The 18146-nt window shown below is 56.9% G+C and overlaps 4 protein-coding genes across 4 annotated transcripts; all 4 read left to right on the forward strand.

Moving 5' to 3' along the window:
* Positions 1 to 24: 24 nt before the first annotated feature.
* On the forward strand, positions 25 to 993 carry LMXM_32_1120 (conserved hypothetical protein; the record flags this gene model as incomplete). Its single annotated transcript, XM_003878314.1, has 1 exon — positions 25 to 993. The coding sequence occupies one exon, from the start codon at positions 25 to 27 to the stop codon at positions 991 to 993; it is 969 nt and encodes a 322-aa protein (XP_003878363.1).
* A 2715-nt stretch (positions 994 to 3708) lies between these two features.
* Positions 3709 to 5760, forward strand: LMXM_32_1130 (conserved hypothetical protein; the record flags this gene model as incomplete). The annotated part of the gene is made up of 1 exon (XM_003878315.1): positions 3709 to 5760. One exon carries the CDS (start codon positions 3709 to 3711, stop codon positions 5758 to 5760), a length of 2052 nt encoding a protein of 683 aa, XP_003878364.1.
* A 3736-nt stretch (positions 5761 to 9496) lies between these two features.
* Positions 9497 to 10795, forward strand: LMXM_32_1140 (conserved hypothetical protein; the record flags this gene model as incomplete). Its single annotated transcript, XM_003878316.1, has 1 exon — positions 9497 to 10795. The coding sequence occupies one exon, from the start codon at positions 9497 to 9499 to the stop codon at positions 10793 to 10795; it is 1299 nt and encodes a 432-aa protein (XP_003878365.1).
* Positions 10796 to 12628: 1833 nt separating this feature from the next.
* LMXM_32_1150 (putative pumilio protein) lies at positions 12629 to 15157 on the forward strand (the record flags this gene model as incomplete). The annotated part of the gene is made up of 1 exon (XM_003878317.1): positions 12629 to 15157. The coding sequence occupies one exon, from the start codon at positions 12629 to 12631 to the stop codon at positions 15155 to 15157; it is 2529 nt and encodes an 842-aa protein (XP_003878366.1).
* Positions 15158 to 18146: the final 2989 nt, after the last annotated feature.

Below are 18146 nucleotides of genomic sequence, written 5' to 3' on the forward strand. Positions count from 1 at the left end.
CTGTCGCATCGAAGAAGAGTCAAAATGAGCACCCCCGGAAACAACTCATCCGCCTCTGCGACGGGGTCGAGCCCTATCGTGCACCGAGATCGCAGAGCCGCGTCATCGGGCAATGGCAAACCACTTTCCCCAAATGATCCGCCGCAGCCGCCGAAGCTGAGCACTGCAGTCGCTGCTGCCACAACCACTTCGGCACCCGCCTCACCATATCCTGAAATGGACAACCTGGAGTGTCAGTCGAAGGACTTTCTTATCCAACGCGTGCAGGCGCTGGAGCGGCAGCTGAAGATACGCAACAGCGACTGCGCGCGACTGCTAGAGGAGCGCAAGCAGCTGCTTCCGCTGAAAGAGAAGTGCGAGTCGCAGAGGGAGATGATATTAGCGTTGCGCGATGAACTGAACTTGGCACGGGCGCAACGCGAGTCCGCCGTCGACGCATTGGAAGAGATGAAGCGCCAGCAGCGCGACAAAGAGCACCGCGAGCGCGTGGCCCACGCAGAGCGAGTCGTCTATGGCGCTAGTGCCACCCCGAAGGCTACAACTGGCGGCGCGAGTAGGCCCGAAACCTCTAGCTCGCCCGGCGGCAACGCGGCGCCAAGCGCCAAGCCCGCTTCGGCGCTGAGACCCAACAACCCCACGCGACGTGCTCCTGGCGGGACGGTGGTGAACACCTCGTCCGGGCCACAAATAATTTACGACAGCTCCGATATCTCCTCCGTTGGCTTCACCAAGAATGCAAAACTGCCGTACGATTTTTTGGGTGGGCCTGGAGCGCAGCTACAATACCTCGCTCCCTCCCGCGGTAGCGCAAGCAAGGAGGCCGGAGAGGAGCCGGAAGGCGGCTTTGATGCTTCGGATGATGCGCAGGTGCGCCGCACCATGGCGGCGGCGGCGGAGGCGATTGAGTTGGATGCCAAGCACGCAGAGATGGAGGAAAAGGAGCACAGAGCACTACTGGAGCGCCTCAAGGCACTGCGTGAAGGACACAAGTAACGGACGCCACCATCCCCTCCCCCTTCCCCTTGCAGCAATCAAACAGGAGAAGCCCACCACGGCCCGCTCTACTTGCGGTGTTCATGGCGAGTACACCCACACCCGTGACGTTGGTTCGCTCAGCTGTACCTGATTGTCTGCTGCCTCGCTTGTAGGCAACGAAAGTGAGGAGAGAGAGTCGATAGGCCGTGCACAACAGGAAGGGGGGTAGTGGAGGCTGAGCGCCGCAAATCTTCGAAGCGCCTCGTCATTGTGTTTTGTTGCTCGCTGCACTTGGCGTCCCAACTGTCTCTCTCTCTGAGGAAGCCAGGCACTATTCTCTCCTCTCCCCCCACCCCTCACCCCCGACCTCATCCCTATCCCCTGCCAAATACCGAACCACGTCTGGCGCCGACAGGGACAAGTGTCTACAACGTGTGAGGGAGGTTACAACTTTGTATCACTGTTGATGGCGGACCGTCAGGTCCTGGGCGGCGTGGCGTCCGGGTGATCTGCAGCCGCGAACGCACGTGTGCACTCTCCACATGATGGGCAGAGTGTCCGCGTGACGCGAACGCATCCCACCACCCGACCCTCGCACTGCCCGCTGGTGTGGGGAAGCCTGAGCCACCCACTCCCCTCGAGGGGCGGGGACGCACCAGGGGTGCCAGCCGGCATAGCGGGGGAGCGGCTGTGAGGCGGTGGGTGAGGGGGCAGCGCTTGAGGGCGGTGGGGGGGCGGTGCTCACAAGGCCGAGTCGGCGCATCTGGTGTGACGCGTGCGTGTCTGTGGCATGCTTTGTCCCACGCTGGTGGGGCCCTGAGGCAGGGCGGGTTTAGGGGACTGGAACTCGTGTTGTATGCAGAGAATGGCCACAATGAGCGAAAAAATGGACGTTTTCTAAGCCTCTTCCTTCGGCATCTGCTGGTCTCTCTCTCTCGGTGAGCGTCTGCGTCCGTCTCTGAGTCCTTCGCGCCTTTTCTTCTTCCTCTTCATCGCTTCCTCTGAAGCGATGATTTTTTTTTTGCCCTGCTCGCTGTTCTTGCATCTTTGTACAAGCCTGACTGTGTATGTGCGTATTATGTGTGTGCATGGGGGGTGGGGGGGATATGCCGGCTCGCTTGCAACTCTCTTTGCTGCCGTGCGCGTCGAGTTCACTCATGCGATTGAGTTGGCGCCGTCCTTGTCCTCGGCTGGTCAGCACGTCTCGACAACCCCTCGCATTCATGCTCATTGACGGAGCGAATGGAGACAAGGTCAAACAAAGGACCCCCTGTATGCAAGTACTTTACCAGTATCTTACCCGTCTCCGAGCATACACACACACACACCAGACCGTCCTCTCTGCCCCCCAGTCCGCCACCCTTGCTGACAAGACGGAGACAGAATTCGAGAGAGAGCGATGAGGTGGTGAGTGTGACGCGCGTGCGGGGTGCTGTGGTGAAGGTGGAGGGGGGCGTGTGGCGATGACGCATCCGTTAAAGGTGGTCTCTTTTCGTTTGTTTGGCTTTCGCCTTCTCTCCTCCCGCGTTCGCCTGTCGGAAGCGAGGCAGCGCACCCCCCCCCCTCGAACTTTCCCGAGGGGAGACACACTGAACGCCACAACGGTGAGAGGATAGCAACAAAAAGCAAACAAATGCGTCACCGCATAAAGAGTCATCGTCTCGGGTGCAAGGGACAGGCCAGGGGTCGGGCAATCTGCCCTGGGCTGTGAAGCCATTCGTCATCCCCTCCTCCACCACCCACTCTTCAGCCTCTCCTTGCCCCCTCCCTCTCTACTTGATTCCATCCGCCCATCTCCTTGTGTTTGTTTGTTTTTTGCCGTCTCTCATGTGATTCGCGTACATGCACACACACACACACATATTCGGTAGCTCATCGCTGCCGTGGCTGCGTCTCCCTCTTTTTCTTGTCGCAGCACACCCTGAAGCTCCTTCGCTGGCTGCTCATAACTATATTTTTGTTGTTGTCTGTCGCGATCTACTCTTTCGTCCACGTGCGCACGTCATTCAACCACCACCATCCCCCATCACTCCACCCCCAAACCCCAACATAAGACACATAAGCACGCACACGCGCTACATCTTTTTATCTGTAAACAGGTAAGCGTGCGGCTCTCTGCGCAGAGAGCCCCGGTGTTTCTGTGACTCCTTTTTATTTTTCATTATTATTTTCTGAGTCTGTCCTCACTGACACGCACACGCGAACGTGCGCAGAGAGACATGCGCGCAACCCAACTGCTTGAGCGACTTCACCGATTGTATCGCCACTAGACAGACCTTTCCTTTTCCCTCCGTTCGCTCTGCGTGGGTGGTGCGCGTTCTTTTTTTGCCTCTGGGCGTCGTTGCGTATCTCGACAAAACTACCGCGACCACCCACCTCCACCCATCTCCAAAAGATACGAAACTGTCGACCCCTCAAAGACAGACCGCATCCTCATTTACGGCAAAGCGGTCCAAACTCTCTGCCCCGCTTTATTCTCTTGCCTTTCTGCCGACGTCTCCTCCGCCCTCCATCCCCTCTCTCGCGATTCGGCCGCCACTCCTGTGCTTACACGTGTTTCCGCGCACGGGTGAAGTTTCCTTCCCCGTTGTTGCCACTTCCCTCCGTTGCCGGCCACTGCGACGGATCGTGTCGATCCACCCTCCGTGGGGGTAGGCATGCTTTCAGTGTGAACGCTCCTGAGAGGTAACTGTCCGTTGTCGACACTAAACAGTCGAAGGTGCGGATCTCATCATGAAGCGTTACCGGTCGTGGGGCGCAGCTCCGCTGCTCCCCGTGCTCCTCATGGTAATGCTCCATTCCTTTGCCTTGCACAGCGCAGCAGCGCGTACGCGAGAGTCGCAGCTACATTGCCTCCCTGCCCAGACGGAGCCGCATGGCCTCATCCGCTGCGTCATCCAGGTGCGGGACAGATACCAGCAGCTCACAACGAACTTCGACCCTTCCGATTTCATCGTCCTGACGCGCACTTCGAACACCACGGCGGTCGTCACGAAGAGCGCGTTGGTGCGTGGCAGCGACAACACAACTGTCGTCTTCACCCTGTCCGTCTCGACGGCCGCCGACATGCTGATCCGGGTGTACTTGCCGGACAATGACGCCATCGGCGGCAGCTCCGGCATGGGAGAAGTGCGCGGAAGCGGCATCGCAGTTTCTGTGCGTTCATGGCCGACCCTGCGCCTCAGCCTTATCACCTGCACTGCGCAAGACACAGGTCTTGCACTGCGAAGCTCCACGATCTGCCGCGCCGCCCTTTACGACAAGAGCAACACGCCCTCGGTTGTACACAGCGCTGACGTGCTCTTCAGTGAGGCAAGCGCACTAGGCAGCTTTGTCTTCATCTCTGGAATCAAGGAGCTTGTGTTTAGCTTCACGGCGCCGCCGACGGTGTCCGTGCTTGTCTCCACCTTTACGCTAATGGTGAGCCTGCGCGGCAAGGACACCGACGTGAACGGTGGCGGGGCACAAGCGGTTCAGATTCCGATTTTGTACCCTGGCGAGGTCGCGCTGTCGGACACGACGGGGCTGCAGTGTGCAGCGGGGACGCGGTCCATTACATGCCTCATCACGGCATCCGGTGCACAGGGCCCTGTTACGTTTAACGCCACGCACTTTCGCCTACGCGTGGAACGATCGGTCGGGGTCGTCGCTGCGGCGGCGGATACGCTGGGTGGCCTCACTACCGACGGCTCGGGCGCTGCTACCCGGTACTGGGTCGATGTCACCGACGCCTTTAGCCTTTCCGTCACCCGCTCCACACTACGCCCGTACTTTGGCGTCGTCTCTTGGGAGCCGAAGTTGCAGGACTCCATTTACGAGGCCAGGCTCCGCGTGTTCGCCTCGACGGATGGACAAGAAGTCGGTGCAGCTAGCGGGGACAGTGCCGCAATCACCGGCAGCGCAGCCGATGTTGCGGGTAGTCCATACTCTTTCACGACGGGTATGCTACCCAACGCGCCTTCCGTGACGGTGCGCGGCTGCGGCGAGTCGGTCATCGCCTCGGGCAACACGACGGTGTGCTTTATTGACCTGGCAAATGGTGTCTCTGGCGACACCGCCTTCTACACCATCACCACCTCGCACCGGGAATCTTCTGTATCCAATGTGACCTATGTTGCGCACGATACCGTCTGTGCGTGTCGATCACTGTGGTTCACTTACCACTCCCCAGTCGCCCTCATCAGCCCAGTGGACGACTACATCGAGGTGTCCATGTACACTGACGTCGAACACTCGGTCAGCGGTATGGCCATGGCCCGCAACGTGCCGCTCCGTCTCGGCGTCCTTCCTGCGGTATCCAGCTCCGGTCATGACACCTCCACAGCGCCGACGGACGCTGTTCTGGTGTCCATCGGCATTCTTTTCTACGGCAGCGTGCTCGCTGTCGGCGGCGTGCTCATTGTGCGCCGCTCACGCAAGGCCGCCCGCATCCGCCATAAGCGCGCGCTGAAGGAGCGGGCAATGATGCAGGCCATGGACAGACGCCAGGGCGTACCTACCCCAAGCGCGGAGATCCTTAGGGACAGCCCAGGCGCCTCGACCAGGACACCGGCAATGACTATGACCCTGGACGGCGCCGCTTCTGGGCATGTTTTCCTGGTCCGAGGGGGCGTGGGTCCGAACACTTCTGGGTACGACACGATCAACATGCTGGGCGCGGGTGCTGGAGAGGTGGGTGGTGGTGATGGTGGTGGAAGCCGTTCAACGTCGCCGCCTTCGGTGCCGGCAGCTGTAGTGAGCAACGTGGCAGCTCTTCCAGATACCTTCCGCTCTGACAGCGACTAGACAGCAGCAAAAAGGTCCGCCATGTGATGCGGAAGTGTGCCGTCGCAGACGTGTACGCGTGCGTGCTCTCATGCAAGAGGCGACGTATGCCAACAGGTACGCGTGGGGAGGGGGGGTGAAGGCAAGTGTGGCCTGTGGCTCTAAGCGCTGCGTGCGAAGGGCAAGTTCATCGTCCAACTCGCGTCGTTCTATCCACGTCGCACATTCTTTCAGTTCCCATTCCTCCCTCCCTCTTCCTCCTCCTGTCCTCCCCCCCCCCACCTAGGGTGGGGCATCTATGCGTGTGTATCAACTGGCATTGCCGTGGACTGTAATGTGATTTGGCGCCGGCGCCAACTAATAACGGAAGCACAGACGTAAACAGAGGCAACAAGAGCAAACGTAAGAGGGTGGCGCCTCTGGCAACGGGTGTAATGGACAGCGGTGTCTAGAGGCACCACCTCGGGTGGACCGTGTGCGTGCGTGCGCCTCCTGTGTTGTTGCTGCTCCGAAAGGAACACGCGCCGTTCGACAAGATGCAGGCGCGTGAAGCAGATGCGACCCTGTCACTGCTCCATCTCTCTCGCTGCGGCTCTTCGTCCTCTGTTCGGCTCGTCATTGGCTCTCATAAGCTTTTATTTTACCACTGCTAGCGGGTTTAGTGCGCATGTCCCTTTCCTCCTCTCCGCTCTTGGGGGAGCGGTCTGTGTCTGTCGACTCAACCGCATCTTCTCAATTCTTTTTCTGAAGCTCGTGGTGCGTCTGGGTGCTGTGTCGCGTGCGGGTGACAACGCCCCTTGCTCTTCTCGTGCGCAGCGTTATACGCTAAGCTTGCAAGGCGCCCACCATCAGTGGCACCAACTTCAACTACCGCGACCACGCCTACCAGCAGTTCTTTGTCGGCGTCACGGAGGCGCAGCGCAGCGCCATCCGCCTCTCGCCCACCACCGTCAGCACGACCGACCTCACCGCAAAGCTCACCGTCGCCGACGGCACGCCGGCCGGGAGCCATCCCGTGTTTGTGAAGGTGCAGGTGTGCATGATGCACATGATGTCGCCGCCGCGCTATGTGAGCAACCTGGTGCTGCAATCCAGGTCCAGCTTCAAGGCTCTGTCGCGACGCGACGCGGCGCGACGCCCTCTGCTATTTGGCACTTCCAACGCAACGGCGGCGCAAGTGCGATGAACACCCGTGTCCGTGACAGCGGTGCCTTCAAGGCGGCAGCAGATTTTGTAGCCGCTGTCGTCATCCTGATTTTCTTTTTTTTTCGTGTTTCTTTTAAGGATCGTTAGAAGGCTGCCGCTTCGCTCTTTGGTGAAGAGGGGGGAGGGGCGCGCGCGCGGAAGTCCTAGGACGTGTTTTTTTTGAATGGTGCTGGCGTGTCGAGGTGCGCGACAACGGCGGTGCTGTGGATCATTACAGCTGCGTGGGCATCGGTCGGTCATCTGACCAAGGAGTAAGGTGGCTAGTCGGCGCACGACATGTTGTCCATCTGGTGTGCCTCTGCGCTCCTTTTGAACTGCGTTGCATGTCTGTGCCGGCTGCGGGTTTGATAAAGCGACGCGTCAACTACGCACGCGCCGCCATGACACTGAAAAGTGATGCAGCAGCGCAGGACTCACGAGAAGATGCGGCCGGTGGCCGGTGAAACGAGCGCGAAAGAGAGGGCTTCAGAGAAGCAAGTTGCAAAATGGCCGTGTTTAGTGTATTCAGCTTGTTCGTCAAGCACAGTGGTCACCTTCCCTTCTCCTGCTCCCCATGCACCTCGCAGGAGTAGGAAAGGCCGGCAACGGTTGAACATATCACTCAATGGAAAAGAAAGGACAAGACAAGCGGGCAGTCAGAAGACGTGACTGAATGAGTGGGGGGGGACAAATGCGCAGCGGAACGACCGTCATTTTGGCCCCACGCCTCACCCCCCCACATACCTTTCCTGCATGTGTGCGGCTCCGTCCTGTAGCCTAGGCACATATATACACAAGAAGAGAGATGCACATGCAGCGTCACAAGGTGTCTCCTTGACGCGTGGACGGCGAACGCTCTGATAGAGTGCTTCACGACCTCGCCTTCATGCGATATGCTCCTCTTGACGCCATGTAACACTTCTCCTCTTGTATGTTTGCCCACCTGTTTTCGACTTCACCTCCGCTGTCCTCGGTGTTCGTATGTCTTTCCCATTATTCCTCCCTGCTCTACATGCACACTCGCACATCCGCCGCTGTATCCTCTCCGCGCGGTCGACACACAAACACGCATGTGCACGTTCGTGAAACGCTGTCCCACGTGGCCCCCTCTCCTCTTTGGGGTTTTTTCTTTGCCGTTGCTCTTGCGCGCGTCGGCGATGCGCAATTCGCATGTCGCCAATGGTGTCGCACTTCGTCGCGCACACACACACACACACACGCACACATGTATGCATGTATATGTATAATGGGACTGTGCATCTGCGTGGGGAGAATGCACAACAACAAACAAGCACCAAGAAAAAGAAAAAAAAGTAACGCAACTTAAAAAAAGAAAACAAGGGAAAAAAAAGGGAGCGGCCTACATACATACATACATATATATAAAAAAACGTTTATCTTTGTCTATTCGTTTCGTCTCTGTCGATATCTGACTTGGCTCGGTTTGTGTGTTCGGTAGCTCTGCCTTTGTCGTGGCGTTTTTCCTCTTCGCTGGATTCTTTTTTTTGTTTGTTTGTTTGTTTGGTAGTTGTCGTCTCCCACCTCTGCCCTCTCCCCCACTCCTCCGTGTGCACTTTTTCATACATATACATATATATATATGTTTATATGTGTATGAAAAGGAAGGGAGAAGGAAGGATTTTAGTTTATTTGATTTTATTTTTTGGACAGCACGCGTCCTCTCGAGGAACATAGGCGGTGCAAGCACACACACACACACATACATACGGGCACGAGCATAAGTGGACGAAGGAACGCAAAAAAAAAGAAAAAATAACGTCTCTCACAAAGTAACACGTCCATCTGTGACCCGCAACAGCCACAACGAGCGGAAGGCAAACCGGAAAGTAGCACAGAGAGAGAGCGAAGCAAACGAAAGCACGGCGGCAAAACGAAGAGACGAAGGGAGAGTCACACTTCATTATCACCCCTCCGAAAAAAGAAAAAAACGTTCTTTTTTTCGTAGGGAATCTCCATCTTCGACTTCCGACTGCTGCTGGTGCGTTCCGCTTTGCCTTTTGCGCTTTGTGCAGCTCCACCGCATCTACTTACCCCTTAGCTCTATCCCTTATCTTGTTTCGCACGCTCTCAGCGCACGCTATTCTTTTTTTTTTGTTATTGTTGTTGTATGTGTTGGTGTTTGCCTGTATCTGTGTAACGGTCCTTTTGTTGGTTGCTTGTTCGCCCCTCTGCGTCTTTCTCATCACACTAACCCCTTTCTCTCCTCGTCTCGCTCACTTCCCGAGCAACACCAGTCACACTTCTCTCTTTTCTTTTTCTTTTCTGGAAAGCTCCTCTACTCCTGTGCGAGACAAAGCCCTCCACCCACCCTCTCTTGTGTCTTTCTTTTCTTTTGTCAATTCCTAATCCAATACCGTCGAGGTTTTCTTCCGATACCGCCAAAGAGGGGTGAAACCCATCAGAAGCACATCCATCGGCTTGCCTTTGATCAGGAGGCGAGCGCTCGTCGCTTACGCGTCCTTTCAGCAACACAAGGTACACCAGCGCCACCATGCCGTCACTTGGCGGATACAGGGGTGCCATGTTTGCCGTCGTGTGGGCTCTATTTCTCATGGTTGTCGTCGCCAATCCAGCTGTTTATGCGGCACCAACCGTCACCGGCGCAACCTGCGCCGTCAACAAGGATGGGTGGTGCACCAACTCTATGCTGAAGTTTGAGGGCATCGACCTTGCCTCCGTCAAAGCCCTCCGCATCGGCTCCACCGCCGCTGAGGAGAAGGGCATCACGTGCGCTGACAAATTCGCCGCCACGGCCACCACCGTCTCCTGCACTGTCGCCATGGCGTCGTCGGCGAAAGCTGGCCTGTACCCCGTGACGCTAGTGCTCGACGACAAAACGCAGGTGGAGGCCGGCAGCGTGCTGCTCGGCGCCTTCTGGGAGCTGCCGAGTATGCAGACCTGGACCAGCACGACGGCGTCGGGTCCGCACAAGGTGACGGAGCAGTCCAGCGACTGGCCCTCCACCGGCGACGCGTGGAGCATCAGCGGCACCTTCGACCCCGCCAACCACTACAGCGTGCTCTTCTACAACATCGAGGCCGAGGCCGCAGCTGGCAACCCATCCCAAGTCACCTGCGCTCTGCTCACTGTCACCGCCACCAAGCTCACCTGCACGATCATTGCCGCCAATGGCGTTATGGGCATGTACCGCTTCCTCGTGAAGGACACCACCAAGGACGTCCTGCTGCTCGGCTCCACGTCGCTCGGCGCCATCGCCGTGAACCCGCCGCTGCCCACCGTCACCGGTGCTCAAGGAGAGTGCGCCACGAGCAGCACGGCCTGCGTCAGCGGTGCGGCGCTCACCATCAGTGGCACCAACTTCAACTACCGCGACCACGCCTACCAGCAGTTCTTTGTCGGCGTCACGGAGGCGCAGCGCAGCGCCATCCGCCTCTCGCCCACCACCGTCAGCACGACCGACCTCACCGCAAAGCTCACCGTCGCCGACGGCACGCCGGCCGGGAGCTATCCCGTGTTTGTGAAGGTGCAGGTGTGCATGATGCACATGATGTCGCCGCCGCGCTATGTGGGCAACCTGGTGCTGCAATCCGGCTCCATAGCCGGCTTTAACACGGACATGCCCACTGGGAGTTCTTCTGAAACTGAGGGCGCAGCTGATGGCCGTCGTGGCGGTATGTCTGCGGGTTACATTGCTGTCACTATTCTTGCCGTGGTCTTCGGCGTGATGTTCCTCATCGTGCTTGGGGCTTTGACGTTCGTGTGCCTGCGCAAAGTCGAACGCCAGCATCGTCTTCCGGAAGGAAATCGCTTCTGGGACAGCATGGCGAGTGATGTACCAGCGGTGACGTCAGATCGTAAGGGTTTCAGCAACGATTGTGTTGTGCACTAGCGCCAGCCGGATTTTCGCTGCCTGCGCGGAGTGGTCCAACGAAGTGGTGAGCAAGGTAGACATCGGAGGACACGTGAGGATGCCCGCAGCTGTCCTGATCTACTCGTCTCTGCACAGGAAGTGTCCATGATGGCTCGCTCTAGCTTGGCTCATCAGCGACGACCACGACTTCGCCGACAGCGGCGGCGTGACGTCGTCTACCTGCATCAATTTACGCGCTCTTTTTTTTGGACGTTCTTTAAGGAGTGCACGGTTTGTGAACTGCGCATGTGCACCATTGTGCGCACTCTCGTGAGCTCGGCCTGTCCTTTGAGGTGCCCCCCCCCGTCGTCGCCTTCGTCGTCGTCGCACACAAACGGCACAAAGGGCTCAAAAAAAAAAGAGAGAGCGTCAGCGTTGTTTTGTCTTTGCGGGTGGCGTGCGTCATCCAGGGTTGTTTGTTTCGTTTTTTTTCTCGCCTCCTCCTCCCTCTTGCCTCCTCTTTGCCGCCGCCTTTCAGCCGAGTAGCGTTGTGAAGGACTGGTACGCGGATGGCAGGTAGGCCTCATGCGTGTGTGTGCGTGCGTGTTTGCGAGTGTTTGTGTGCGTGTATCGCAGTCTCCGTTCGTCCTGCTCCTCCACCCACACCCACGCACGCACGTAGGCCAGACGTGTACGAGACGGGGCGAGGTGAGTTTTTTTACGTTTTTTTTTCGACCGGGAACGTTCACCGACATCTGTTGATTTTCCTTCACGTATGTCTGGTGTATACGCACAGGCTCCTCCGCTCCGTCATCGACGGTATGCGCTCTTCTTTTTTTGTGTGCGCGGACGTCGGCACTATCGCTCACGACGTCGATGTCGAGAGCACACAACTACCCATGTTAGTGTACGTGAGGGCTTAAGGCTTGGTTGCAACCGCCACACACACGCACACAACTTCTGAGCGCGTCGTCGCCAAGACTCCTCTGAGCGCGGCACTCATCTCTCCAACATGTTTAAGACATGCCCTCCCCCTCTTCAGACTCTTCACCTTCCTCATCCCCCTCTGAGCCTCCCCCAACACTCACTTCCTCCTCCCCCCCCCCCCGACGCACACGCGTTATTTCCCCATCATCAAAAAACGCCCATCAGCTACAAACTCTACAAAGAATACTACACACACACGCAAGCCAACAACAACACGAAAAAGGGCATAATCAACACGAAAAAGGTACTCTCTCCCCCCTCTCCCCCTCCCCCACCCCACACCCACACACCCTCACACACGTATATATATATATATACCGCATTCCAGCGCAGACCTCTCTCGTATTTGTTTTTCTTTTTTTTCCGCGCTCTCTGTGTGTGTGTTATCCTCTGTTGTTGGCTTGGCCTGTTTACGTCGCACTCCCATTCTCTCTTCTGCGCCTCCCTCCCCACCCCACACACACATACACACACACAGACACACTCGACGCCCTCTACATTTACGTGCGTGCTCCCTTTGTTGCTGTTTTCTTGGAGAGTAGAAGAACGAATAATACAGCTGCGAGTCGTGCGTGCGTAGGTGGGCTCAGCGAGCCAATCTCGATAGCATCGACAAGACGCGAAACAGACAAGCAGGCTTGCGCTCTCTTGCATACGTACAACACAGTCGCCCACGACTATACATACGCACAGATACGGCCCCTGCGTCCTCTCCTTCCTCCTCTCTTTGCGCACTTTTTTTTGGGAGGGCTCTTGTTGACGCATTCTGCAGCGCTTCTATTGGACTTCACCACATCATTGGGGTACCTGGCACCTGTCATAGTCCTCCCCACCCTCCGAGCAACACTGTCGCTTACCAAACATCCGCATTGCAAGACGATCGACATGTACTCTGAACAGAGCTGGAACGATCACCACAGCGTCTCAGGCGCACAGCGCTTTACGCGTGGCGGCGGTATCGGTAACATCAACCCCAGTGGTCGCGGAGGGGCTGGCGGTTACGAAGTGGGAAGCGCAGCCGCCGCAGGCGGGTACAGTAACGTCGCGGCCGCACGTCAGCAGTCTCCACAGCCCACCTCGTTTTACCCTCCTGTGACCTCTCGCTTTACTCCGATGGACTTCGAGTTGTTTATCAACAGCAACCGTGACCCCACCGATGAGATGCGCCGTTCGCAGGAGTACTACTACTGGTACCACAGCAAGCAGCCTCGAGACCCCCGCCTGCCGCAGCCGCTACCCTCTCTGGAGGTGCAGGAAACATTCACCACCATGGAGACGCCGTGGGAAGATGTGAGCGCTATGCCCTCCTCTACTGCTGTTCGCACAGGTGCGGCTAGCGGCTTGGGGCGTAAGATGGGTGGCAAGAGTCTCGCCCTCGACGCCAAGGACCTGTGCGAAACGCAGGAGGCGCAGGCCATCAACCCGTATGGGCACAGCCTCATCACCGAGAGCAACATGATGAGCCCCAGCACGCAGTTCTTTGCGGCGTACGCCCCAACACCACTGGCAATGGCAACCCCCAGCACCCTCCGCGCCTACGCGCACGGCCAGTTGCCCATGCCCTCATCCGGCAACCGCGGCAGCTATGAGGGCGAGATGGCTGGCGGAGTCACGTACGGCCGCGGCTCCGGGCCCACCGCCAAGAGTATCGCCTCACAGCAGTACTACACACAGGAGCCCATGAACGCCTTTGGCCTCTACAACACTGGAGTGGATCCCGGCTCCAACTACTACGACGCCACGCAGGGCAGCAGCAGCAACGGTCTTGGCGCTGGCCACGGCAATCCATACCAGCTGATGGAAGGCATGGCTGAGGTAGACCCAGCCATGCTGTACAGCCAGCCGGGGACGGACTGCGGCTTCCAGAGTCGCGGTGCCGGCCGTGGCGGCAATCGTCGCTACAACAACAACAGCGGTGGTGGTGGCGGTGGCGGTGGACGTGTTGGCCGCAACAACTACCGTGGCGGACGCAGTGCTGCTGGTATGGGCAGCATGGAGAGTGGCAGTGGCCCGAACAGCCACCGCTTTGTTGGCTCGGAGAAGCTGCGCATTTTTCGTCACGACGTGGCCGAGCAGAAGACGTCACAGTGGCGCCTGGAGGACCTCAAGGGCTACGCTGTGGAATTTGCCAAGGACCAGGAGGGCAGCCGCTTCATCCAGAGTGCCGCCGACACGGCCAGTCCCGAGTCGCTGGACGTCCTCTTCCACGAGATCTTCGAATCCCCGCTAGAGCTGGTGACGGACATCTTCGGCAACTACGTTCTGCAGAAGCTCTTGGATAAGGGCAACACCCCGCAGCTCACCTTTGCTGCGGAGCGGATGTGCGGCCACGTAGTGGAGCTCACCATGCAGACGTACGGGTGTCGTGTGATTCAGAAGTGTATAGAGGTGATGCCTGAAGCTGGCCTGGACATCATTCTTGCTGAGCTCAAGGACAACGTGGCAAAGTGCATCCAAGACCAGAACGGCAACCACGTCATCCAGAAGTGCGTCGAGGTCATTCCACAACGGTGTGGCTTTATTATTTCGGCCTTCTCGGGTCGCGTGATGGAACTGGCCACGCACGCGTACGGGTGTCGTGTGATTCAGTGCATCATGCAGCACTGCCCTGAGCAGGAGGATACCATCTTCAACGAGCTCCTCAAGGCTGTCGATGTGCTGGCGAAGGATCAGTACGGTAACTACGTGATTCAGCACGTTTTGCAGAACGTAAAAGATGAGAGCAAGATCGAGTCCGTCTACGCGGCGCTGAAGCCCAAGTTCTTCTACCTGAGCAAGCAGAAGTTTGCCTCGAACGTGATGGAGAAGTTGTACGCCCGCTCGAGCCCTGCGAACCGCATGGAGATTGTGGAGATGATGTGCGCCGACTTCCCCACCAAGGCCGACCACGTGGAGATAGTCGCCTTTAAGCGGTCCACGACAAAGACGGCGGCGATAGTGAACGCGGAGGAGGGTACTTGGCCACCAACGAGGAGCAACGCCGATGGCACGGTGAAAGAGGTGAAGGAGAAGAACCGTGAGGCGAAGGATGCGGCGCTGGGCATCATTGAGGAGGTGGTCTCGGTGGGCCTCGGTCAGCCCAGCATGCTCTGCCTCATGATGAGCGACCAGTACGCCAACTACGTGGTGCAGCGCGTCCTGGACGCGTCCGAGGTGGACCAGTTCGTTAAGCTCGTCGACAACATCGAGAAGTATATTCTACCAATTCGCACCTACACCTACGGCCGCCCCATTGTGCAGCGGCTTTCTCGCCGCAAGCTAGTGCTCGCGCCGGGAGACGAGGCGGGAGAGGCAGTTAGCACCAGTATGAGTAGCCACAATCACAACGAGGGCCGTGCCAACCACGAAGGTCGCACCAACCACAACGAGGGCCGTTCTAACCACGAGGGCCGTTCTAACCACCACCGCCGCTAAAGCAACAAAGTTGGTGCCCGTGAGTGCAGACAAGGCTAGCCGATACATGTCGCTCTCTCTATTCGTATGTGTGTGTGTTTGCTTTTAGGCTTTCGCTTTTTCTGTGCCTTGCACTCCCCCCCCCCCACCTCTGCCTCATTGTTCGGCTGCCCATGATGCGCTTCGCCTCACACGCGCACGCACACACACACAGTTTTGATGCTGCGTGCGTGTTGGTGGATGATGGTGCCGTTTCGACTCGGGTAACTTCCCTCCCCCTTCCTCGTCGCTGTACTTGGACTCCATGGGGACTCTGGTGTGTGCATCTTCTTCATCTTTTCTCGACTCTTTGCTCCAGCGAGCCTCTCCACGTTCGCTTCTTCGAACACTTTTTTTTCCCCGCGTATCTCTCGCCTTCCTCTCGTGGAATGAGGAGGAGAATGGGTGGCGTGTTCACGTCTCTCCCGATTCCGCGTCTCGCCCCTTTCCCTTCGCTCCTCTCCCGACCCCCCCCCGATGTATGTTCCGGTGTGTATTACGTTGCCTTCACTTCTTTTGGCATGCGCGTCTGAGTGATTTGTTCTTGTTATGCGGTTCGTTGCTCTTCCCTTTGTTCTCTCTCTTTGACAGGTGGCGCGCTCGAGCACCCCCTCCCTCCCTTCACTCTCTCTCTCGTAATATATATATATATATATCATATTGAGTCTTTTCGTGTGTGGTGTCTGTGTTCGGCTTCGTTTTCTCTGTAGGTTGTGTGACTGTGTGTGCGCCGGTGAGCGAGTCGACGTACACACGTCGGTGGAACTTCGCAAGCACGCGCACCCCTTGTCAGACGCGTCCTTCTCCCTAGCATTTACCCCCCCCCCCACCCCACCGTCGTCTTTCTCTCCTTTTGTTGATGCTGTTTCGCCGTTTTTATTTTTCTCCGTCTCTCTCTCGATCTCTGGGCCGTCCCCATCGACCAGTTTTATCACGAAACGGTAGAAGAAATATATACAAGAAAACGCAAAAGGACGCTGGAATACACCCGCACCCACCCACACACAGAGAGAGAGACACGCAACCACAAATGCAAGGAATAAGAAAGCTTCAAATGTTTCCCCGTCTCTCTTTTTTGGGGAGAGAGGGAGAGGGAGAGGGAGAGGGAGAGGGGAGGAGGGAAGTACGTCTTGTGTGCTCATGGGCACATCGCCCGTCCATCCCTTCCCCTCTCCGTTAACCGCCAAGCCCCTTCACGCACCTCCCGATACGGAACTGAGAAGCGGAGGAGAAGTGAAAGTGTAAAGGCAAAGGAAGGGCATGTGCGACGAAGTGTGTCTAGAACACCTCTTGCGAACCACAACCACCATCCGCACATCCTCGCACACATATGCGTCACGAGCAGTGTCACAGGAGGGCGAAAAGGACGGCAAAGTCGGCCAAGGCGTCACCAACCGTCATTATCGCTCCCTCTTTCTCTCGTTGATCGTCGCTCGCGTAGGTGCGGTTTTGGTGTGCATGTGCACGTGTGTCTACGTCCGTGCTCTCTTCCGACGAAGGGGGCAGTATTAGACTCGGCTCTCTTTGGGTTTGAGGTGTGCGCCTTTTTTCTTGTTGCTGTTTTCGCTGGTTATTCCGTTTGCGTGTATCTTGCTAGCTGTTCACGAGCCTTCTGCCTCCTCCCCCTCCTCCTCGTTTGTTTGTTCGTGTGCTTTCCTTTTCCTTCTGCTTTCTTTCGTGGTCTTCGCCGCTAAAGCGATAAATGGCCCTTACATTTCCTGCATTTTCCTCGTGTCTCTACCACCACCGCCTCCCTCCCTCCTTTCCCCGTGGAGCTTTCACTCGCCGTCGCTGTTCCACGTCATCTTCCGCGCAGCACACGCGACCCCAAACGAACAGCACGTGCTGTGCAAGAGCAAAGCAAAAAAAAAACAAAGAAGGGGCCGATAGAAGGCTGTGATGGCGTTAAGCGTCAGGGACCTCATCCCTGACGAAGCACAGAAGAAAAAGACCAGCATGCGTGCTCGCGCTAGCGGAAGGGATAGAGTAAACATGCGTTAGGAGGGGGCGTGTAAGTCTGGCAAGAGACTCTAGTTTAGTTTTTGTTTGTATCTTCTCGCCTTTTGGCATTGCCTTCACACTCGCCCTCCCTCCTATCTAAACATCACTGTAAACCAAGCTCCAACAAACTACCTCACCACACGTTTTTTTTCCTTTTCCTTGAGCTCCCCTCTCCCCCCTCCCCTCTCCCACGCATACACACACACAGACATCTTTTCGCTGCTCCCGCGTCAACTCCTCTCCCCATCACTCTCGCCTTACAACGAGGGCGCACCTTCTTGCCGCCGTGATACTTGGCAACGGAGAAGGAACGCAAAAAAAAAAAGAAAGAAAGAGAGGAAGCAGGCGGGACACCTCATCGAAGTATTTAACAAGCGAAAAAAAAAATTAGAACACTGAAAGAAGCAATGCGACCGTAGAACACTTACGCTCTCTCGCTCTCTCCCCGTGTTTGTGAGCCCATGTAAAACAGCAATGCTATCTCATTCCCACCCTCGTCTGTTTTTACTTTGTTATCTACGCCGACGACCATTACCATTTACCCTTTCGAGACCGCTGCCCTTTTGTTGTTGTTGTTCACTTTCTCTTCACAACTACCCTCTACACTTGGCATTCTCCTTTCCTCCTTGCTCGCAATGTGTGCGTGTGTTCTTGTTTCCAAGTTTCGTCCTTTTTTCTCTGTTCTTCTTCCCTGTGTATGTGTGTGTGTGCGTCTGTGTGCTGCTGCTGTAGTTATTGGATGTGACGGTGTTTCGAGTCGTGTCTGCGTGTACGTGTACGTGTGTTTTGTTTGGTCATTGTTTCTCCGTTCGCTCGTACTTTATCTCGCGCGTGTGTGTCTGTGTGTGTGTGTGTGTGTTTGCCGGAATTCTTTTTTCTTTGTTCTTCTTATGCTCCATTCCCCTTCCCCCTCCTCTTTTTTTTTGCTGAGTTATTTGTTGATCTCGCCCCCGCTGTTCAATTTTCATCG

Source organism: Leishmania mexicana, chromosome 32 (assembly GCF_000234665.1).
Source record: "Leishmania mexicana MHOM/GT/2001/U1103 complete genome, chromosome 32".
Taxonomy (NCBI): Eukaryota; Euglenozoa; class Kinetoplastea; order Trypanosomatida; family Trypanosomatidae; genus Leishmania; species Leishmania mexicana.